Genomic DNA, 25,403 nt, shown 5'->3' on the forward strand with positions numbered 1-25,403 from the left:
GGTATATATTTTAATTTGGATTACTTAAAAAAAATCAGAATACATGGAGGATTTCATTTTGGCATAATATAAAATTCCACAGCTCATTTTCATTATTTGTGAAATACTGTTATATTTATTCATCATTTGATGATGGAGTTGGGTTGGTTGTTTAGAAAATGATTAAATGAGTAAAAGTAAAAATGCTAAGCATTTCATTAAGCTTGTCTTTGCAAATAAACAAATATGCAAAGGAAGTATTCTGTTACAATTTTAGTAATTTCTAATTACATCAAGGGAGGGGGGGGGAGTTATTTCGATCAGAGAGGCAACAAAAGACAAAGGGAAATATGGGCTTGGAAGAATTTTGGATATTCGCGAGTAAAAGAAGTTACCAGATCAAGGAAGTAGTAGACACTGACGATGCTCAATTGAGTCTAATCACATGCATTAAGTAACTGCGCATGTAATTAAAGGTATATAGGCAAACTGCCTTTGCACTATGTACAACAACATTAGATCCTTTTTTTGCTTGTTAAAGATGCGCAATATAGTCTAAAATTGTATTGAAACAAAGCATTTGTATCAAACCACACGAGTATGGATTTACTTTTTTTGTACATGGCCAGCGTGAGACTTGCGAAATTCATGCATAAGGCCCCATGAACTATTCTAGTCCATTCTTGGTTAGAAATCGCTGGTTAGACGCCATTATGGGCTGCTTTAGAAAGAGGTAAATATGATAAATATCAAAATTCGCCGTTATATTCACCTTTTAAGTTCAAATAGCGATCTAAAACAAATTTATAGCTCTTGCTTCGTCATGTCTGTTGACTTAAAAGAAATAAACGCTAGAATATTTTGACATCATGGACCCGACCTCCTAAGTCGGAACGTGAAACTTTTTATTTTTCTTTTAAACAGAAAATAGAATTGTTCGCAGCATTTGGCATCAAGTTTAAGGTAAATTTAATTGGTTTAGGTGAATCTTTTTTTATTGTTAAGCCTATATTTGGAGCTAATCGTTTAAATCCATAAAATTTATTACGTATTTATCATTTTATTTTAATTGACATTTTAACATTTTAAATTTGCCATAATAAGAAATATTACACTTCTAGGTGTTACATAAAATCCAATTTATTGGAAATAATAACGTAGGTACTAGCGAAAAATTTTTAAATTGTAATAAAAAAATGGAAAGATTTTAAAATGTATTTATAACTTTGAGGCAAAAAACATCAACAAACGAAGGAAATATCAATTAATTTTGAATAATTCATTACTTCATATAATTTCCAAATGCAAAATGATAAGAATATAACAATATTGTAGATATTAACGAAAAATTGTTAGATTGTGTAAAAAGAAAAATTGAATTTTTTAAAACACATTTATAATTTTGGGACAAAAAAACATCAATAAGTGAGGGAACAATCAGTTCATTTTTAATAATTCATTAGTTAATATAATTTCCAAATGCAAAATGACAACCATATTGATAGTAGAAATTTTAATATCATCAACTCTTGAAAATCACAAACATTTTATAAGCACAATTAGTGCCCCCAAAATACACATTTTTATAATAAATACGATAAGAAAAAAATTTACAAAGCCTAACCTTATATCAGTAGCACAAAAAACTAAAAATTTTCTTAGAGGAAACAAAAATTCTAACTAGGGAGGGCGCCTAGAGAGGAGGGGGAAAAAAGACAGCTTATCAGATGAGTTTTGTTTTTTTCGGCAAAAGACACAAAGGAAGATTTGCGGTACACGAAGAAATGTTCCTATCGAGATTCTTACCGGATAGAGTGAATGAAAGCTGAGTTGAAAGGTCGGGGGGTCAGGTAGAAAACGTGCCCCTTTACTACCCCCCTCCCGATTCACTCATGGATTCCCATGGAAGAATCCATCTCCCCCTGCGGGCGTTTTTGGCGCGAAACAGCACAACAAAAGAAAACAGAAGGTGAAACTTTGTGGCGCGAAAATTCGTTTCTTCAAATTTCAATCGCCTTTTGTGAAGGTAATCCGTAAACCAGAAAAACAGAATGCATGATTCAGCGAGAACGGCGGGAAAATTGTTACACGTTGACTTTTTCCAGAGCTGAAAGTCTTTTTAAGAATTTTGCTATCCATTTTTGGGTCTAGTTAGTGCAAATAAGAAATTTTTATATAAATGATTTAGAGTGAGAACCAAAGTTTTAAAAAAAATGTAAGAAAATTTAGAGAATATCTGTTGTGAAGATATTTTTGAAAAATGAAATGATTGAAGTATAGTCACAAGGTTTTTAATTCCAAAAATATTTGTAATAAAAAAATTGTTTTTTTTTCTTCTCATTTTTGCCTTCGGTTTAAAAATATGAAGATCATTTTGAATGAAATATTCTAATTAAAGTCGTAACAAATTCATTTGGATATTCCAATATACTTTTTAAAGCAATCAATGACCTTCAGATTCGAAACTGTAACATTAAAAACTTGTATCGAGGAAATACTTACTATATGATACGAAAAAAGCATTGCTTGTAACTAGCAAGATGTTGAATTTTCCCTCAGATAAATACCTCCTTAAATATACTACACAAATAATTTTTAAAAAATGCTTCCAGTAAACAACACCCTCACACACATAAAATTATAATAAAGATTTGCTAACAGTCAAACCAAACATGTATTAAGACAGTGGAAAAATGATTGTTTATAATATGAAAACACTTTTCTTTTTAGATTCACACATATTAAAATAAATAAATAAAATAAAGCATTCTAATTCCAGTATTTATTTATTAGAAAACAGCTGCAAGTAAATTGTCTGCAATATGCGAGATTCGTTTAATTTAGGACATCGAATCAGAATAATTATTTATTTTTAAATAAATATTTAATATACTTTCGTTTAAAAATTTTATTTAGTATACTATATTTATTTTTTAAAATAATCATTTACGAAATAAGATAAAACGTCTTAATTAATTTCCTTGGATGTAAATTACAATTAAATAAAGTTATCATTATTCAATTTCAATGAAAGCGATTTTGCTCAAATTCAGTAACACACACCATATCGCAACAGAAGAATAAGTTATAAATAGAAATTTTCATATAAAAAGAAATAAAAAAATGGCATTTTGGGGTGACTTTTAAAAATGTGCATTTGAAACTTAATGCTTGACATGAAGATGTAATGAATTATATCTCCTTAGGAATTTTTTATTGCTACATTTCCTGTGACGGTCACAATGCATCTTTTGTCTGTCCTAAAAGGAAATTTCATTTGAGGAAGCACAACCACAATAACCTCCGCTTACATAACAAAAGAGAGCACTAAACAACAGCATTGTGATGATTTTTATTTTGCTAAAAAGAATTCTCGGTTTTCACGTCGCTTCCTTCAAGGGGGTCGCAATCTCCTAATTTGATATTCATGCAGTCACTTCTTGTCGGGATAATGATTCTTTCTGTGCGTTCCAAGGTTGGCTAACGCAAGTAGGCGGCGAGCCAAAAGTAATGAAGGGAATTATGGGGGTAGATTCGAGACAATTCATCACAACAGATGAGCATACGCGCCTTGGATACGACACTTGCTCAGATAAGCTACGAAGTTTAATCAAGTCTTGAGATGATATCTTGCCTTAATTTAGACTGTCTGGTTCATGAGATACATTTTCTCATGAAAAGAGTTACTCATTTCCCCCTCCCATACTACTTATAATTTTTTTTAACAGCAAGTCAAAATTATGTTTTACATCGCCTGCACAAACAGAATCCAGTATATAAGCCGTGAGATTTTAATTTTCCTCCAGAATAACTATGCGATGAATTGCTTCAATTTAAACAGATTTTTGTTTCCAAAAAGGGTGAATTAAGTTGGGTTATGAATTAAATAAATGAGCAATTATTTTCAAATTTTTTTTAAATTCCATTTATTTTATTTCTCTGAACAACTTTATGAGCAATAGAAGAAATACTGTCTTATTCACATCATAATTTCACTTTATAAAAAATAGAATATTTTATCTTACTCGCACAAAGAGAATCTAATATATAAGCACTGTAATTTAAATTTTGATTTCCTCTTTTTATTGAGTTGATTTGACAGAGGTTTTTGTTTACATCATGGTGAAATTAAATTGTGTTATGAATTAAAGTAAATGAGTAAGTGATTTCACATGTTTAAAAATTTTGTATAAATAACATAACTTTAAGATACATATTTTTCTTTTTATTATTCGATTTCGAAAGATCGAGAAATTTAGTGGAATAAATCCACGCTTTCATGACGGATTTGTTGTGAATCAATCCATACACATCAAATGTGCTGCAATTACTCCATTTTGAAACACACTATATATTAGCTGACGTGCTCGGCGTTTTCACAACAAAAATATTTTCATGTCCTTTATTAATAAAATATTAACTATTTCTTTAACTAACACTTAATTTTCATAAAACTCTTTCTTTAGTTTTATAGTATTTGTGAGCAAAATTTGAAGAAAATCTATTTCGTAGTTTAGATTTCAAAAGTGCATAAATTATTTACGAATTTCTATTTTATTTTTACTAATTTATCGAAAGAAAAAAAAAAATAATGCGTTGTGAAAATAAAACATAACTTGCAGTTAGATTATCTGCGTTAATTAGTTAGTATATATTGTATTATATAGTTTGTATGTATAGCATTATATAGTTAGATTAATTACCTTTATCATGTGACAATGACGTCACATAAATTGACATCAGAGCAACTAACTAAGACTGTAGCAGTCTGATAGCTTTAATGTGACGCACAGATTTGAAGAATTAAATTCTGGTTTACGTATCATCTTACAGATAATCTATATTCTGATAATCTTCCATATAGATTCAAATAGATGTTTTATAAAATATATTTTTAAATATGTTTTATATTTCTAGAAAACAAAAACATTTTCCGCAAAATAGACACATTCTGCCGTTTCTATCTGAATTTGCTATGAAATAAATTTATGAATATTCAAAATTAATGACTAAATTCATTAGTTCATATTTTTCCAACAAAACGTGCCCAGAATTTTTCACTCTTCAGTAAAACTTGGGAAAAGGGTCTCATAAAAAAGAAATTTGCAGTGAAACAAGAAGTAGCGACATGATTATTGATTTCATATTATATAATGTGAATCATCCAAAAAGTGTAGTAGAATACCAATGTTGCAAATACCTCCCCCCTCCCCCCCAAAAAAAGATTTGAGAATACAAGTAAACAAGAAACTGCTCGGCTTTGCAATTATAAACCGACTTGCATTCAATTTCCAAAAATATTTTAAAAGATGCAGTTGGTGGATTTCGATTATGCAGCTAGCTGTCTATGACCGGTGTGTGGCTGAAGGCAGCTGCTCCTACAAGGCTGTCAGATGGATTAAAGGTAGTTCAGTAAATGGATTAAAAGATATTATTTGCCAAATAAATAGATTCCTCTTCAATGAATTATAAAATATTAGATTAATATAAAACCTTGTCTCGTCCAGTAGTTCAGGTTCGATTATGTTCCATTTAGAACACTTTATATTTACGGTGTTTATAAACAACGAGCGTCTGCTTAAGTAATACTGTGTACAAATTAGGATACTGTAAAATTGCAAACCATTATAAGTAAATAATTTGTAATTATAATTTGTAAAATATTTGTAATTATAAGTAAATAATAACATATTTATCTTCTGAAGGTTACTAAAATAAAAATAAAAAATTAAATAATTTAAAATAAATCATTAGAATATTGATTAAATTAAAATTGTATTGAAATATAAAACTAAATTAATGAGTTTATAAAAAGACAGGGGGGGACTCTTAATGCATATTGCTTAAGACTGTAAAATGCTTAAATTATCTCTTGGGAAGATTATATACCTAATTTTATATTAGTAATGGTGACGCTGTAATATTAGTTGCTGAAAAATAATAAAACAAAATGTTTACATCACCTTCTGACAAAGCATTAATTACTTTCAAAGAGAAAGATCTGCCCTAAGGCTTTACTGCTTTCAAGTTTTATAAATGAGATGAAGTTCAATGACAACCGCCCCTAAAAAAAGTAAAACTGGTGAAGCGATCAAATTGGCAAACTCAAAATTCTGCCCAATGCCTATATGAATGGGGTGGTGCCTACTTCCGTCTTCTGCAAAGCCAAAAGCGAATCCACTTCACAATTAATTATTCCGTGCGCGGCGAGGACATGATTAGCCAGGGCGCGTTTATTAGGCTGAACAGGCTCCTAAACGCGCCATCATTGTTCCTGTGGATCAGCTGCTAGGGATATCCGCCGCTTCGCACACGGCGCATGCACGGAGCGTGGCGCATGCGTGCCAGGTGACCGGGGCAGATGGAACCCCCATAGCATTCTACAGCTGCGGAAGAGTTCGATCCGATTTTAAAAGAGGAAAGAAAGGGCAGATGATATTCCAGCAAGAAGGAAAAGGATGTAAATTCATGAATTAACATCCACCGACTGTGAATCCCCCCCTCCTGTCTGCAGCTTAAATCTGCTAACCTGTATATGTTGCATTGCTTTCCCCCATAAAAAAGGGGGGGGAAATTAGGCATAATATCATTCTTTGCATCACTTGCGTTATAATTTTTTAAATCAAGAAATCAGTACTACTATCCTATTCCATATCATTTCTGAATTTCCAATTATGCAGCAGCCTAGGGTGGTTTAATGAAGAGGAGCTGCAAGCAGATGAATTTAAAAGTTTCATAAACCCTGTTGCAAAATAAAAAAAAAATAAAAAATTGAATGAATTACATATATTAGGATAACATTAATACCACCTAGTCAATTATAACTGGTCATGTTCCAATCAGCTTCATTGCGTTCACTCAATTGTTAACATATTTGTAAATATTGAGCATTTGCTTAAATAATATAGTGTAAAAACGTGGATGCCACTTAGTCAAGAATTGTAAAAATAACAACGTATATATTTTCACACAATTGCTAAAATAAAAAATAATATAGCATAAATCAATAACTTAATTACGTTAAAAATATGTCGAAAGTTGAAATTAAACTGACAAATTTACTAAACTGTTTTAGTATGCCTTCACTTCATAGGTGGATTTCATTATTAGCATTATCTAAGACCGTAAGATGCCCAAATCCACTGTCGAACGCAATATGTTCTAAAACCATAATATAAGAGAAAATATGTTATTCTGAAGTTTTACATTGCAGCTATTTCCCCTTTATCATTTAATTTTGAAAATAATTTCTTAAACATAAAAAAGATACAACACGTTTAAAGATGCGATATTTAAAAACATTTAACTAATTTTATTCGTAATAGAGTAGTCGAAAAACTTTTTTTAAGTCGACTCGCAAATGAACTATCTTATTTTTTAAATATTATTTCCGGCATTAAAATATTATAATATTGATGCGTATGATAAAAACAATACAATACTAGAGCTGAAAAATGTTAATTCGTTTCATTCTTCATTTCTTGCATTATACAAGAAATAAACAACAACGAACAAACAAACAAATGAACGAAAATAAGCAAAGCATGAAAATATTATTCACATTTTGTATTGTAGCCAAAACATTCGATGAAAAAGCTGCGGCCAAAAATATTTAAAATAATAATAAATGTCAAATGTAAATCTACTTGTCTTAATCTTTTCTCTAAAATAAAGTGTTAAAAAAAAAAAAAGAGTATTAGTTAAAAATATTAAAATTGAAAATGAGAAAAATATGTATGCATCAGTCAATCTAACTTGACATTAAAAAAAGATATACATACAAGTTTATTATAAAAAAATGATCATCCCGAACGAAAAACTTGCGCTTGCGCAGAAAGACTGAAACATCATTCGGTCATTTCATCAAAGGTCTCTCTCAACAAAATTCATCAATCGGGGAATCAGATGAATGAAAAAAAACAGAAAGTGAATGAAACAGAGTTAAAATACAATACAAAAGATCAAATTTATATGCTAAATTATTTTTTCTTTAAAGGTAATGTTTCACTGTCTCCATTTATTATCTTTTCACAAAATAATTCTGAAATCGATTTTTAATTAGAAGAGGCAACAATGCATTAAAATCCTTAAAACAAATATAAACAAAGATGAAGAAAAAATTTCTGAAAATTATTCAAATTTTTATATTTTACTCACAAACAAATCCAGAATTTTAAAACAAAATATCACATTAAAAAAGATTTCGTACAGGTAGAGGGGAAAAGCATTATTCTTTGCCGTCATGTTATGCATGAAAATGCTCTTTACACTTATAAAAATTTAATTTCTTGAACACTTTAGTTAATAATAATTAGTTGTGTAGTTTTCATAGTTTAATTATAAAACGCATGAATAATTCCAACTAAATTATAGAACAACAATTCTTCGATATTCCAAAACAGAGCTTCTGAAAATTTTACTGTACACGGCACCATTTCCTCTATAAAAAATTTGTTACATGATACCTTTGAAAAACAAACAAGAAAATGAAATGTTCATTAAAAATAACTAAAAAGTAATTCAATGAGAAATAGTAGTTTGGAAATTTAAATGAAACTTAGTGAACTAAGACTTAATAATTATTTTTTTCTCACAGGTCTTGCAGAGTGAAGACGAGAGGGGCATCATACAACTAATTTCGAATTCTTTATAAATATATAGAGAAAGACTGTACAATTAAGAAAGCTATTTTTTTTTGTTGTTGTTTAACAAATTCCTGTTTTTGAGGAAATATTTAAAATTCCGTTACAAACACGATAAAGTTAAGCTTTTATACATATCGATGAGATCCAACCAAATATGGAAACTTCATTCCAGAATTCATCATTAAAATTACAAAAATAAAGCTGAGCATATTTGCAAATTACGTTCAAGGATAGATTTGTTCCAATACTTACCTACTGAAAACATCTATTCATTAGAAGACATTTAAAATAAATACAATTCTCTCCTTATTCTTATTAATCCTTCAATATAGATGATTATTGAGACAAAAATTCTGGTAATCACAAATTATCAACTCAATGTACCTAAAATATTGTATACAATCTGCTGTGCAAGTGACCTAATGTTTCCCTTTTAAAGAGAGATATTACGATTCATTTTTTCATTTCAATCCAAAATTCATTAACTTAGATAATTATCAACTGATATCTATTTTTGCTTCAACATTTTAAATAATTAAACTAAAAACAATTATGTCACAAATTACGAGTAAATGGACTAAAACATACAAAAAGAAACATCTCAACACAAGTGAAAAATTATGAAATAAAAAAAAAGATAACTGACTTACCAATAAGTAAAAGGGCCACCGTGAGATGCTCTCTTCCGGTAGCTTTGACAACACCAACAATAGTTCCAACAACTGAGCACAAAAGCCCCAAAGCGGCTATAACCACAACTAACCACCTAATAGCAACACTATGTGTAGCTAATAAGCCACAACATTGCTTTCTGGCTTGTCTTCTTGGAGTCACTAGATCTGGAAGTGGACATTGATTCAGAACATTCTGAGGCGTGGAAGTCACAGTATTTGGCCTCCAACAACTGCTGCTGGGCTGTTGTTGATGTTGAGGGGGTTGCTGTTGCTGTTGCTGCTGTTGTTGTTGTTGAGGTTGATTAGACCAATTCAGATTACAGCTATTGTTATTGTTATTCTGATGATTCCTGTTTGAAATGTCTGCACTTACTTGCCTGTCTATCTGAACGTTTCTGGTTACCCAAGGACTAGTACTACTGGTCGACGGTTGGTCTCTTTTCAGTTGAGGTGCGACAATACCTGACGGTTCTCGTCGCGGTTGTGGTTGCATTATGGAGGTCTCTGGTTGTCTATTATTGCAAATGATAGTAGTAGGTAAAGAAGTGTGCTGTAAGCCATCCTGGTGGCTTCTGGCACAGATAATGCCTTGAGTTGAACTTCTGGACACCACCTGAGGTTGAGGCTGTTGGTGATGTATATCATAAGAGCTACTTGATGGCACTCTGGAATCATAAACGCCACCAACAGGCACCGATCGTGTCCTGGCATGTTGGATGTTGGCAGTATTTGCCTGAGTGTGATGTGTCACGTCCGGCAGTCTCCCGAAGCTGGACTCTGCTCTTCGAGTCACATCAGGAGGATGATTTTCTAAGATTCCTCTGATCCTCCAGGTATCGCCAGCTGATCGGGTGGAATGAGAATCATTGGAATACCGAATCAAACCACTATTGCTGATAGAATTATGATATCCTGATGGATTATTGATAATTGGTCCCCTATTTTGATAATGGTGCACCGAGGCTGGTGATGTGTAAGAACGACTGGAGCGCCTGCACAGGTCGGGGTATCCATTGGGCCTGCTCTCAAGAGTGTTGTTGTTGGTGATGTTTATATCCGGTGTGGGCCTTGATGTCTCCCAAAATTGACGAGATATGTGACTAGGGTCCACCCTACACCTCGGGCAGGATACGTGATTCCTGGAACGGGTGCGGACTTCTACAGGAATGCTCAGGGAGCGGTTAAATTCCGCCATCTTTATGGGTACAGAATGAAGAGCAGAATCGATCGCTGCACATCACCAGAGACGACGCGCGGGAAAAGAACTCAAATGCACCTTTTTGTTCGGCGAACGGATCGCGACTGCGTAAATAGTTTCGGCTGCAGTCGCTCTGTCCGTCGGCTGAGGGAAGAAGGGGGAGAGAAGGGATCTATTCCTACTCTACCGCCATCTCTTGGCAATATTTGGATTCAGAAAAGATATTTGATTCCTCTGTACCTTCTCAGGGGGGGGGGATCAAAACAAAGTTGCAATCTCCTATTGTTGTACTTATTTTTCGAGGAAGATTCAGAAAAATAATATTTTCAAAGAATAAATTATTAGCTGAAATATTGTTCAACGTCTTGACGTTGATATTTTAAAATTTAAAATTTGCAACTACATCATTTTTTCTTTTTTGAGCAATATGAAACTTAATTATTTAACTTTGAATAAGTCTTTAAAATGTATGTAATAATTAATTTTATAAGTACATGCACTTATACAGTCGTATATACAATTATTCAAATTTTTTGTGTACAATATTTCATTTTTTGAGCAATGATAAAAAGTAATTTATTTTTTAAAACTCATACAGTTAATTGGAAGTTATTATTATAAACTAGCAGCCTGTGATGACCAGCTGATTCGCTGGGAATATGGGTTATTTTTAATACATAATAAATCATTTAGATAAAAATTCATATCCATGATTCTGCCCAATTGTCTGCCATTAAAGCCATGTTACTTTAATTGTCTTACTTTAGAAGTATTTATTGTTTCAATAATTCAGTATAATGGAAGCCCCTCCCATAACATCACAGCATTATTTTAAAAAATGAATATCCAGTTTATCTATCTTCTAATTTTCGTGATATAATAACTTCATTTTTTCATTTGTCTTACAAATTCAACAGAAACCTTCTTCTTTAACATTCAACAGTGGAAAAAAATCACACGATCAAATATTTTACGGAACATTGAAAGTGATTAAAATTTCTGGTCAAAAATGTACTCTATTGTTTCAAATTAGATAAAAAAAATTTAAAAAAAAATACCAAAATGCAACAAAAATTTGCTCGAATATTAAAGTGGTATTATCAAAAAGACAATTTTTAAAATTTTGAAACGGTGTAATATTTATTTTTGTGCAATGATATTTTGGAAGTTATCCTGGAAAAATTGTCAAAATTCAGCTTCATTTTTATATAACTAAAATTCTAATTAAAATTTTTTTTTAAATCTCTTCGACTAGCACAGTTTCACAATCCATGGTATATATGTGCCAAATTTGGTAGATATATGCCAAATGGTCTGGCCTGTAAAGCGCCAGCACACACATCCATCATTGTTATTAGTAAAGAAAGAGACACTACAGGTATAATTTACTTTCTTTATCTGGAAGTTAATGCTGTAGACGTAAAGTGGATGAAAGTCCTTAATATATATTAATGAAAATAGCATTTGAATCATACGTATTCACCAAAAGCTTAAAAAGAGGTTTTTTTTATATATAATTCATTTTTTAATCAAGTAATTACTTTCTGTTTAAACTATTTTGCATTCACGACTTTTAAAGAAATAATTAGTATTCCCTCCCTTCTCTAAAAAAGGTTTTTTTTTTTTAATGTTAATAATAACACATTAACTATTGATTTGAAAACAAATACAATAAAAGAAGTATTCTCTGAATTTTTCCCTTTAATGCATATAAATACAAGAAAGATGCGGAATATATGATACAGGAGAAGGAATAGTGAATGAACTCTTGCTTAACACTATTATAATTATAATAACTAGTGTTTTCATGCGATTTTTACCCCCCTCCCTTTTTTTTTTTTTTTCAATTTATAAAAGTAAGCTTGTGATCCATTCGTAATGTGTTAAACATCAAAATGCGCAACATTCGAATCGAGTTTTATTGTAATATATTTTCCAAATATTTCTTTCATATCTCTTCAAAATACTGAAAATAAATTCGGGATTTCAGATTTGTGCTTAATTATTGAGAAAAAACTTTTACAAATTATATATCAGGTTTGTTGAAATGGTCCATAATAATATAACAAAGAATTTCTTATAAAAACTATTCATCGAAGAATTTAAGTTTCAAATAATTTTTTTGTTCAGAAATAAGTCAGATTTCATTAGCATGAAAAAACAGGGCCACTTTTTTATTTCTTTAAAAAATACTTCTCTTGTTTAAAACATAACTTCAGCATACATACTAAAATTCGAATCTGAAGATTAAAGGGTAATGATTCTTTTTATAAGACATTTCAATAAAAACAAGTTCGATGAATAGTTTTTTCTTATTTTCCTCAACAAATTCTCGCTCAAATAGCCGTAAGTTTAAATTCATATCAGAAATCCGCATAAAAATAAATGATTCAATATGGAAAAGAAAAAAAAAAAAAAATGAAATTTATTTATATTGGAGAAATTGAATGACATTTTTAAGTTCAATATTTGAATGTATATGTATCGACTATGTATTGTATATGTATGTCGACTATGTGTATGTATCCTCGACCAATCAAAAAAAAAAACCTATGTGAATTGATTTGTTGAATAATATAATGTGATAAGATAAAGTGATATATGAACGAAAGAAAAATTCTTAGTATATTAAAAATGATTTAAAAAAAGTTTTCTGAATTCAGTGGTTTTATAAAATATTAGATTTTTTTGCGTCCAGTAAAACGTTTTAAGTTTTATATATGTGAGTACATGTTTGAAAATGTAATGTTTTTGATGACTTTCATAAAAAATGATGGTTATAAAAAATATTAATAAATCATCAGATTCGCATTAGGTCATTAATCATGTGTTATTTTGAGATTATATAATTATTCTAAATTGACAAAAAAAAAAAAAAAACAATAATAACCTGGCATTCGTCCTGAACAGAAATAAAATAACAATAAAAGAAATAATTTCGATTTCACATCGAAAATTTATTATCTAAAACGTGGCATTCTTTTTCAAAATATTATTCTGCATGAATCTTTACCTACGATTAACAAAAGATTTTTTTTATGAGTTAAAGTAAAGAGCGTTTATTTGCATAAACTATTTCGTATTTTATTATCTTCTAAAATAAAAAATACAAAAAAAAACAAATAAAAGAAAATCATTTCATGCAAGGTGAAATAGAATAAGCATATGACATTTTCCATCCACTATTTTAGCGTAAACATCTTTCGAAATTTAATATTGCCCTTTAACGTACTCTATAGCAAACGATTTTCTAAATCAAAATAATTGCGAAGCCACAATAGCTGCTCGTCCGGTTATCTGGGTAATAACAGATACGGTTCTTTCATTAGCGGGGGATGGAATTTCCGCTGGCGCGAAGGCAGGTACGGAGAGCGTGAGAACGCAGGGTCAGGTAGGCGTCTGAAGAGAAGGTGCCCCGGGGGTCGTCCACTCGACCTCCCCCTCCCTCTGAAAAACGTGATTCTGGCGAGAGGAGATGAAGGACGCTTTGAATTGCTCATCCATACGTGATGAGGACCCTCAATTAGAAGAGGAGAGATACCGGGTTACGAGAATTCTAAGGATCTGTTCCGATTTGTTTGGAATGGGGTGTTTGAATACTTGGCTTTGTTTGGCTATCGGAGGTATTTCTTTCTTTCTTTTTCTGTAGAGCAATAAGGAGGGTGGAGGTGTATGGTATGGTTAAATTCTCTCTTTTCTTCTATACTTCCTTTTATTACTTTTACTTTTCTTCTTTCTCAAACTTTTTAAACAGATTAAAATAAAATTTGTTAGATTGTTTTGGAAATAGTGAAAAAATAATCCAAATGATTGGCATTATAAACATCAGATATCATAGAACTAAAATTTTATTAGAAAAAAAATCTTTAAAACACTAGCTAAATAAGTCGATTGCTGTCTTTGATTTATATTGTTTAAAATAATTATATTAACTAATGCTATGAAAATTTTTTTAAAGAAGGCTCCATTCACCAGAAAGAAATTAAGACAATGAGAATAGATATTTAAGATAGAGGATGAACGCCTGGCCGAATACTAATAAATCTTATACTTTGGATTACGATGAAATACACACTGAAGCAAATTTCTCAAATTTCTTTTTAAAATCTAGATGCTGACTTTTTAAATATAATTTTCAGAACATTCCATGGATTTTTTTTTCCGTTCAAAATTTTTGAAAAAAAAGAATGAATATATAGAAATAGCAATTGCTTATAAATTTCTAGAGTTTCCCTATGTAGAAGTGGTTACTACCACTTACAATCTATTTCTATAAAATAATAATAATAATAATAAAAAGAACTTAGAATGAAATGCTCAAAATGTCTAGGACATAGATTCCTTGACTTTCAAGAATGTCATTTCATCTTTTTTACAAGTGAAAACTTAAGCTAGCGTTATTTATGACTTTTCCGTAAGTTGATATTCGTAATGGGATAGAAATAGTAGTGGCATCCGCTCGTCCAATAAAGTACCAGCTATGTTTGGCGATCAACTATTCGCCGGGAATATTGATTGATTTACTTTCAAATTAAATCTCTTATATATAATTTGGTGTTCATGGTTTCGTCAACAAAATATTTTTAACTAGCTAATTGTCAATTGTAATAAAGGCTTGTTATTTTAATAATCTTACACTTGTTCTATTCATTGTGTACATGAACCATCCTAATGGAGCCAAGTTCCATAACATCGTAGTGGTAATGAAAGCATAATTAATTTTCCTGGTAATGTGGTTATATATATATATATATATATATATATATATATATATATATATATATGTTACCGGTAAAGTATGAAATCCGTTATTTTATAGAATACCTAGTTATTCCATGAAATAACTGATCGTGTCCATTAAAGTGTAAAACTCTCTTGTATTTCATGGTTTAACTAGTTATTTCATAGAATAACGATCTGCATCCCGTTAAAGTGTAAAATAATCTATATCATATATCTCGCACGACAAATACATTTACCTTCCACCCCTACTGCACTTATGTTTTTGTTTGTTTGTTTTAGAAATAAAAAATGGTTTTGTTTTAGAAATAATGTTCTTTGTAATTCCAAGTGTCATTTTAGTAATCCTTGTTGTAACAAATGATTTTATGGTACGTTTCCATAAATACCATTTATACGCTGCATAAATTAGATAAATTGTTTCTTTTTCATTTTAATTGTCTATCATTAGTTTAATTTCATTTTAGATAAATTGTTTATTTTACACTTTAACTGTCTCTCATTGATAATTCAAGTATCAACCATCGTCGTCTAAACTCGGTTCAAAATTGCTTACTTGGAGGAGCATTTCCGATTTAATAATGTATTTACAGTTTGCTATTCAGTATTTATTATGATAGGCAGAAGTCTAAAGAATATATTAAATATTAAATAGTTTATTTAATATCCCTCATTATTGTGGTCTATTAATAACTAATGTCAAAACCAGCCCTGTTCTATTCCGATAAAAAGGAGCCAAATCAAGCTGCTACCTATTCAATGTCGCTTTGATGAACAACAGATACTTTATATATAGAACAGACATTTCCGCCGAGTCCTAGAATCATGGGTTTCGTTAGATGTGTTAGACGAAATGGGATTGCAATCACCAAACTAAACTACTTTATTCTCTAAATCGAGCTTATTATAAACAAAAACTGATAAACCAATATTTTTAGAAATCTTCTATTTGAGTAACTTTTACAAGTCTCATCAAAAATAATCCTATTAACCCTGAAATGCTCAATGAACCAAAATAAACTCAAAGATGCTTGCCAGATATCTGGATATCATCTGATTGACTAACTAATCAAAACTAACGATAAATCTCGTTGGACTGCCATAGAAAAAGACAACAGGATGTCTCTGGAAGGAAACCGAAGACTTTTACCTCATTTGAGGGAAAAAAAGGCCTCTTGAGAGGGAGAAGAAGGGAGGGGGGGGGCACAGGATGCGAGAGGTGCTATTAGAAGTGTCATTTTCATTCTCCTGATTGCCTGAGGGAACGGAGGAAATTGGAATCGATCCTTTAATGACGTCCTTGCCTCCGGTACATTTTCGAAATTCTCCTCATTCGCCCCCCCCTCCATGTCGCTTTCGCCTACGCCCACCCCTTACCTGTTATCAAGGGCCCGGCACGCGAGAAGGTCTTTCTGTCAGATGATGATAAGAGGAAGAAAGCCTGCCTCTGAGCTGTCACAAAGTAAAAAGTTGAAAGATGGATGGAAGATTTAAACGGGAATCGTTTCAGAAATTGTATCGGAGACACACCTGCAAGTCGTTCGAAAATGTTTGAAAGGCTGGGAAAAATTCGAAGTGATTGTCACGTAATTTATTTTTCTTTCTTTATTAGAAAGTAGATTATCGTAAAAGAAAATGGAATTCATAAAACTAATTCTTATACTCTCTTTTTAAAAATTTTTAGCGCATTAAATAAAATTTAACAGTATAATACTTGCATCTTAAATAAGTATAATTAATTTCCAATATATTGTTTATTGCTTTGATATTTTCTGTCCAGCTTTAGTGTGTGTGTATGTGTGATTTAACGATATTGATCATACACTATGTGAATCAAACAATATGTAGCTTCTAATAGATTATTTTACTCTTCAGAGTAATCTGAGGGGGGGGGGATGAGTTTTGAGTGTAAAATGAAATTTGTAATAAGTTTGAAACAATTTAACGAAAGAATGGTCTAAGGAGCTTGGGTACAACACAGAATCATAAAACATGGATTATATTCTGAAAACCTCCAGAATCCGTAATCATTCCAGCTAACTTAGATTGCTTCTTCAAATGATAACTGAATCTCCGAAGCCTTTTGATAAATAGAAAATATAGCACTTCTTTCTTTAATTCATGATCTTAGCAAAATATCCCAGACGAAGAGGGGGCGGAGAGGGGGGATTACTACCATTACCACAAAATATTGCCACAAATTACAAATCAATGCAGTCTCTAATACTCAACACTACGCCATCAATATACACAAGGTCACGCGGCGCACGACGGTACCGAATCAAAAAAAAAAAAAAAAAAAAAAAAAAAAGACGTGGAACTTTAGCTTTTTAAAAAGCTTCAAGTGGGAAAAAAATATCTTCCATTAAAAAAAAAAAAAACTTTTTATTATATTTATTGTGATGATGCATTTCTAATACTCATTAAAATAAGTAACCCGTCTCGCTGCATGTCTGAGCAGGAATATTTTTGTTTTGATCTGACGTTTCTAATCAAGACATGAAATTTTCTCTAAGACATGAAAATAGAAAATGTTGATACATATATGAGGGAGACACGTTCAACAAATTGCTTATTTCGCATTTAACTTCTGATTGTTGATCGTAATAGATGTAATATTTGCTTTATCAAATTTAACATTGGAAACTTAATGAGATACGAGGCTATCTGATGTCTATCAGATACATTCTCACAACAAAATATTTGCTCTTTCAAATTCAACATTGGAACCTTAATGAAATACGTGGTGGTCTGCTCTCTATCAGATTCATGATCCCCAAGAAATATTTGTTTTTTCAAATTTAGCATTGGAACCTTTATCAGATATGAGATGATTTACTCTCTATCAGATACATGCCCTCTATGGAAGAACCGAAAAAAATTTGATACCCCTCCCTCCAAAAAAAAATTGCAAAACATCTTTTTAATAATAATTTAATAATTTTTAAATAATTTTAAAATTTAATTTTACATCTATGGTAGTTTTATGGTACAAATATATTAAAAAATGTTGTAGGTAATATCCTTCAGGCTAAAATTCTATCAAGCTTCTGAAAATTTAAATAAATTAACTTGTTTTCTGAAAGAATATAGATGAGAGAAAGTTTACAATGATATGTTCACCGATAGTAAAGAACTAGCATTTTCTTTAGATTCTAATACAAATTTTAAAAGCCAAAAAAAACCTTAACATCTCAGAGGGGGAGGGGAATTTAACGAAAGCAAAAGTAGAGAACGAAGTCAACTTTAAAGTAAATTTTTTTATGACTATTAGATGTTGCGATATCAACTTTAAGTGAAAAGAGAGATCTCCTATCTTTTCATTCGGAAGGTTTTATATTTTTGAGGTATATTTCTGACTTCAATAAATACTCTGAACACGATCAGCTCAGTTTATATCAAAACAAAAAAGAAACATTAATCGACAAAAAATCAAAGCGACATAAATGGTATGAAGTTTCAGCAACATTTTGAATAAAATATAGCATTGTCGGTAAAAATGTAAAGCTATATCATTGCCAGTAATTTAACTCATTCTTTTTTTAACATTTATGCTCTTTACGCATTTTGTTAACATTTCTCGCTTCGGTAGTCGGAGCAGAGAGATTATTTTCAAAATAGAAAATAATTAAAAATTAAATGAGACCTACTGTGGGTCAAAGGAAACTGGCAAATCTTGCAATTATTAGATAAAATACTTCACCAAAAAATCTCAAAAAATTATCTAAAAATTATTTTTTATCTAAATTTTTACAAAATTTAGATAAAATTTACTAAAAATAAATTTCGATAATTTGACTCTTATCAAATGTTTAAATTATTTTGTTTAAAACTGTTTCAATTTTTTAAAAAAAATTTGTTATATATACTTATGCTTTGTTAACGTGATCAAACGTAGTTTATGTAAAGATAGATTTAATGTGTTAATTCAATTTAATAGTAATAAAATAAAAATAAAATATTATTCGCTTATCTATAGTTATACATAGCATATCTCGCTTTAGAAATATATTTTTTTAATTTTTAATATATTACATACATAAATAGATTTGTTTCTGTCTATAAGATGCTGTATATTACGCTGCATATTTGGTATAGGTATGTTAGATATGTTAAAATTTCCCTCGTTTGTTGTGTTATTTTGTATAATAAAAATATATGTATAATTCTTAAATAAATGTTTGAGTATAGGTTTTAAAAATGAACAAAATCTTAAACAATATAAAAATTAAAGGTAAATCGATTTTTTTATTTTTTATATTATATTTAAATAATAAAACTCCGTTTCTAGTATTAGACATAAACTATTTCCTCCTAATATCGCCACTTTATAAAAGTACTCAATAGACATTTGCACGATGGTGTCCATCAGGCTTGACACTGCCCTGTTAACATTGAAATCCCTTTCGTCTTAATAAATAGTGATCTATTCTAATGGTTCGAATTGGGAAACATTTTAAAAATCTCTCCAGAACTTCATTATCATATTATTCCTCTTGAAGCTTTCAAATGCTAGGATCAAATTCAAAACTTAGATAAAATAAGATTAAAACTCAAGCCTATACTTGTTAAAGTATCTGAAAATTTGAATATGAATTTTAAGTAATATTAAATTAATCTTCTTGCCTCAAGTAAAATAGAAATTACGTTCCAATTATTCCAAACAATTTACCATTATAATATAGCTTATAATTGCTCAGTTATAATTGACGGTAATTTAAAACGGAGAAAAAGAAAATCAAACGTAATTGAAGGATGAAGCCGTCACCAAAGTGATTTAAATGTATGTCCCTCCCGAGATAGATCGCGGAGTTGACAGTTCTATTACTGTCACAAATCTTTAACATCTCTTTTCAGAAGGTAAATTTGAAATATCATTTAAAATTTTGAAGTAGTAGAATCCGCATAGACTACAAAAGAAGTCTAAATTTGCCGATAAGATAAATTTGAATATATTCTTAACATAATTACGAAAAAATTACGAATTTTTAATGGAACTAATTATAGCTAGGACAATAGCTTAATCTTCCAACATCTGACTACTCGCTGCCTTAATATTTGCTAAAAGTTAGCTACTTTTGTACTTAAATATTTGCTATTAAAATGAGCTGTCTATATGAAAATGTATTTATTATTAAAACAACGATTCTTCTCTTAAGATACAGTGTAGTTCACATTCTATCAAAAAAAAAGGGGGGGGGGATTCTATAGTTGATAAGGTGTATCAATTCTAAATACGAACAAATGCCATAGCTTTGCCATAGCAACCAAATGCCATAGCAATTATGGGAAAACAGAAATATTTATAGGTTCTTGACCAATGGAATTAAATACGCTTTTATGGAATCAGAATACCAAAATATCTGTTACTTGAATATTTTTTTTCGTCTTCCAAAATGCCACATGTGAGGCTGTTGATTAAAGGATATCTTTTTGCGTTTTTCCGAAGAAGAATATTTCAGTTCCATAATTCTGAAATGTTGTGGAATGTATGGTATTAAAATTTATAATTGAAAACTAAGCAACATCATTAATCGGAAGGAAAAAAAAAAAGAAAAAAAAAAAAAAAGAAAAGAAAACAAAAGCTAGTCATTACTTTTGCATCTAAAGACGATCCCATACTCGAAAAAGATACCGTTGAAATATCTCTAAAGTGAAATTGCTGGTAACTTGTGAAAATCCACCAATGCAAAAATCAATTACAAAGGCTTTCATTACATCTGTGGCAACAATAAATAAAATAATGAACCACAATTTACGACTCAAAAAAGCTAAGAAACATCATGTTTATCAGCTTTTGTTGAGGCTTGAGGTACAATGTACAACAGTGTGTGGAATCCGCTATTTAACAGATGATAAATGGAAATGCATTGCGACCCTTCATGAGGCATGACTTTACCTAAATGACTGGAACAAAAAAAAAAAAGAGTTTTAATTACTATCTTAAATGGAGAGAAAAAGTACACAATGTTTTTTCGCCAATGAAAAGAAAGTTTTAAGAGATTTATGGGTGTCGTAAGATCTCGTACAATAAGAGTTTAAGAATTGGAAGAGTTTTAAAACATTTTTTTTTAATCAACTCAATACACCAACAAGAGAAAGTCTTACGTCCAATATTGACAGAAGGAATTCCATTTTTTTTTAACTCGATGGTTTTCAAAGAGTGAAATTTCATCAAAAAAATGCAAAACTACAAATCATATTTTGAAAAAAAATGATGACTAATACAGGTACTGCTTAAAAAAATGATGCATTGATTGATGTACCAATAAAAAAATGATGACTGATACAGGTATTGCATAAAAAGACGATGTACTGTATCAATAAAAAATGATGACTTATACAAGTACTGCATAAAAAAGGATGTACTGTACCAATAAAAAAATGATGACTGATACACGTATTGCATATATGCTTTTTGAATATATTCGTGCGAAATCTCCTGACGTTTCACGTAAAGACTACTATGGCTATGATCTGTAGTCTCGAAAGTAGTGGAAGAGAAATGACAGCCAATACCCCTGAAAATTTAACGAAAAGCCTTTCTATCATTGAAATCACGATGCAGATTTATAGTCCAGAAAAAAAAAAGCTATCAGATCTAGCATTAAAAAGTCCTTACATTTTAAATATTAATTAAATGGCTTTTAAATCGATCTAAAAATACGTAAATACTCTTTCTAAAATCAAAACAAACAAGTATTGATAAAAATTGAATAAACAAAAGGCCTATTTCTGTCCTATGGGCATCTGTTAATTACATTTTCAAGAGTTAATTTTTGATCTACATATTATACATTACTGCAATATGTAGAATGGTCGCCATTTTATGAAACTAAAATTGAAAAATCAGTTTTTTGAAACAAAAATCCTTACATTTTAGACATTAATTAAATGGCCCTTAAATCGTTCTAAAAACGCGTAAATACTCTTCATAAATATATAAAACAAATATTGATAAAAATTGAAAAAAAAAAAAGCATATTTCTGTCATAAGGATTTATGTTAATTACATTTTCAAGAGTTAATTTTTGATCTACATATTATACATTACTGCAATATGTAGAATGGTCGCCATTTTATGAAACTAAAATTGAAAAATCAGTTTTTTGAAACAAAAATCCTTACATTTTAGACATTAATTAAATGGCCCTTAAATCGTTCTAAAAACGCGTAAATACTCTTCATAAATATATAAAACAAATATTGATAAAAATTGAAAAAAAAAAAAAAAAGCATATTTCTGTCATAAGGATTTATGTTAATTACATTTTCAAGAGTTAATTTTTGATCTACATATTATACATTACTGTAATACGTAGAATGGTCCCTAGTTTATGAGACTAAAATGAAACGAATTTTTCTGATCAGCAGTCGGAATTGAAGTCGAATCTCATCTTAAAATCAGAAAATAAGTAATCGATTTTTACTTATCCATACGTAATTTCTTGCTTTTAATTCTATAATTCTTATAATTTTAGAAAAAAAAAAAATCCTCACATACTCATGCCCAAAAGAAAAAAAAAGAAAAAAGGAAAAAAAAAAAAAAAGAAGAAGAAGAAGAAAACGTATAAATTCGAAACCTCACTCAAAATGAAAAAGTTGTCCGAAATCGAACAAATTGCGTTATTTTGATTCATACCACCAGTTTAGCACTTGTGCTGGCCACCTGAGTAAAGTCCACCTTTTCAAAAACCTTTTTCCTCACAAATTGAATGGCTATTGTGGCTTCCAAATACATAATAACAAAAGATTGCCGTAAGCGCCCATTGGTACGAACCGTGGCTGGTCGATAGCATCACTTTTTCCCTCAACCGAACAAAAACGAAAACCGAGGGCCGGCAGGTAATCTTTTTTTTTTTTTTTTTAAAGGTTCCGAATGACTCATAGCCCAGTCCCACCTGGGCTGTGAGAGTTGAAATGGAGCAGGAATAAAAGGGGAGCCAGGCATGACCGATGAAACTGGTTTATGGCTAATAGTAGTACAGAAAGAGATGGTATCCTCGTTTTCCTTTATGGCTTCACGTCCTACCTCGTGATTGAGTTCCTACGATAAAAGTGTTCGAGTTGCACAATATTAACAAAACGGTAGGTTATCATCTGACAGATTCTAATATTTATGAAATAAACTTTTGCCATGTAACTTAGTTACGATTATGAGGAAATTTTATTTTAATTTTAATATCAAAGCTGTATAGTTATAACAGACATAAGACTTTAGAGACATAGTTATAACAGACATAATGATTTTAATTTCCACAAAAGGATCTAACAGAAAGTAATTACAGAATTAAACAAAGAAATTATTCATTCGATAGAAAAAGAATATATAGGATTATGAAAAATGAATAGTTCACCTCCGTACAATGGTATAATGACGTGAAAGAACGAGGGGTTTGATGATGGGTATGCATATCATGGAAGTGATATATTGAAGTAATTTATGGCTCAGGCAGTGCACATTATGATACTTTTGTTTTAATGATTAATCAAATTATTTCACATATCAACACATTTTTAATCTAACCTTCATGTTAAAAGATCAGTTTTATTTAACTTTTTATTTTAGAGAATTTATGAAAATACATCTTTTAATCACATATAATTTATAATATATCATTTTGAAGAAAAAAAAAACAAATAAATGAAATAAAATTCTTTAAAAAAATCAGCCATAATGATAATAATTATTATTATTATTTGCAAACAAAAACTCGAATAATAAAGATATACTAAGCTTCAAACAAATATAACATTAAAAAAATATTATTTTACAAAATATTTCAATGGAATATAGCATAACCAGTTAGATGAATAATTTACATCCCGACGTGTTATAATTTAGTTCTTAATTACACTTTAATTAATTTAATAATGATTGTAATAATTCAATATAAACACTTATCGTAATCTTAATGTTGTATAATTTATCGAATGAGTATCTTTTATGAATTTGTTTCTTTAGGAATTAGGCTCAGGAATTTTTTTAATTAATTGCCTGCGGCTCGTTCCAGCCACGTTGTCCTAGGTTGCTGCCTAATATGCCATCGTATCTTGTGCGTTGATAGTTAGATAGAATCCACTACCCATTTTTGAAAGTTGGCGCAAAAACAGCATTTTTAAATTTATTTTTTGGTTTTAAAACCAGAAGTCAATTAAGGAAAGCGATAGGAGCGAAAAATAAATGCAATAAAACCGGCAATAGTGTTGAAATTGAGGGACCTAGATACTTCAGGTGGTTTGGGAGCAAAACATTAGAGCGTTTAAGCCACTTTTTAGAAATAATTATGAGGGGGGAGAAAAAAATAACAGCACACCCCAGTATCAGTCACATTCTGTAAGTCACTGAAAATCTAACACTATTTATCCTAGTTATCTTCTCATTTCAAAAATAAAGAAGGATTGCATATTTAAAAAAAAAAAAAAAATGTCCACTGAATTTGATTTTGAAATTTTATGAATCATCTGAAAAGCATTCATTATCACATTGATAGGTTGTTTAGTGGATTCCAATACACTATAAGATATTTCAGAGTTACAGATTTGTTAATTATGCTGCAAATGTTATATATATTAAATACTTGTGAATTGAGCTTATAATTATAGTCCATACCAAGATCGAACCAGAAAATTCAAATACAAGTATGAAATGCTTTTCCTCTTTGTAAATTAACTTTTTAAAGATTGAATTTTGCTAATAATCTACATTAAGTAAAAAAACATTATAATTTGGCAAAATGCTAATAGCTATTTGAGGGGGGGGGGGGTGAATTCCTTTTTTTCTACAGATCAAAACCAAAATTTGATGACAAATTAGTTACAAAATGACGTATCAAATGTCATATATTTAGGTTATTACGTTTCTCAGTTATCATGCTTACGTGCCTGTGATAATACAGATCGACAGACGGTCATCCATATGACGCCTTTCGTTCCAACTTTTATATAGATCCACCCTTTAGATGTTATCTCTGTGTACGGAACTTTATTTATCTAACTCTTTTCGTTTTATTGTTATCGTATTAAATAATATTCAGTCAGAAGGACAAACAAACTTCCTCCAAACCGATTTTATTCAAAATTTGAAAGAAATCTACAAATTTAGTGTAAAGACCATATACCAAATTTCATCTGTCTAGCTGAAAACGTTTTTGAATTATTTTGTTC

The 25,403-nt window shown here is 30.2% G+C and overlaps 1 protein-coding gene across 1 annotated transcript in view; it reads right to left on the minus strand.

Annotated features, from left to right (window-relative positions):
- LOC129966853 (uncharacterized) overlaps positions 1 to 10,598 on the minus strand; it is a 47,544-nt gene extending 36,946 nt beyond the window's left edge. The window contains exon 1 of the mRNA XM_056081445.1: positions 9,275 to 10,598. Within this exon, the coding sequence (XP_055937420.1) occupies positions 9,275 to 10,493 (1,219 nt within the window). The 5' untranslated portion in view covers positions 10,494 to 10,598. The remainder of the gene's footprint in view (positions 1 to 9,274) is intronic.
- Positions 10,599 to 25,403: the final 14,805 nt, after the last annotated feature.

This window comes from Argiope bruennichi, chromosome 4 (genome assembly GCF_947563725.1).
Source record: "Argiope bruennichi chromosome 4, qqArgBrue1.1, whole genome shotgun sequence".
NCBI classification, from domain to species: Eukaryota; Metazoa; Arthropoda; class Arachnida; order Araneae; family Araneidae; genus Argiope; species Argiope bruennichi.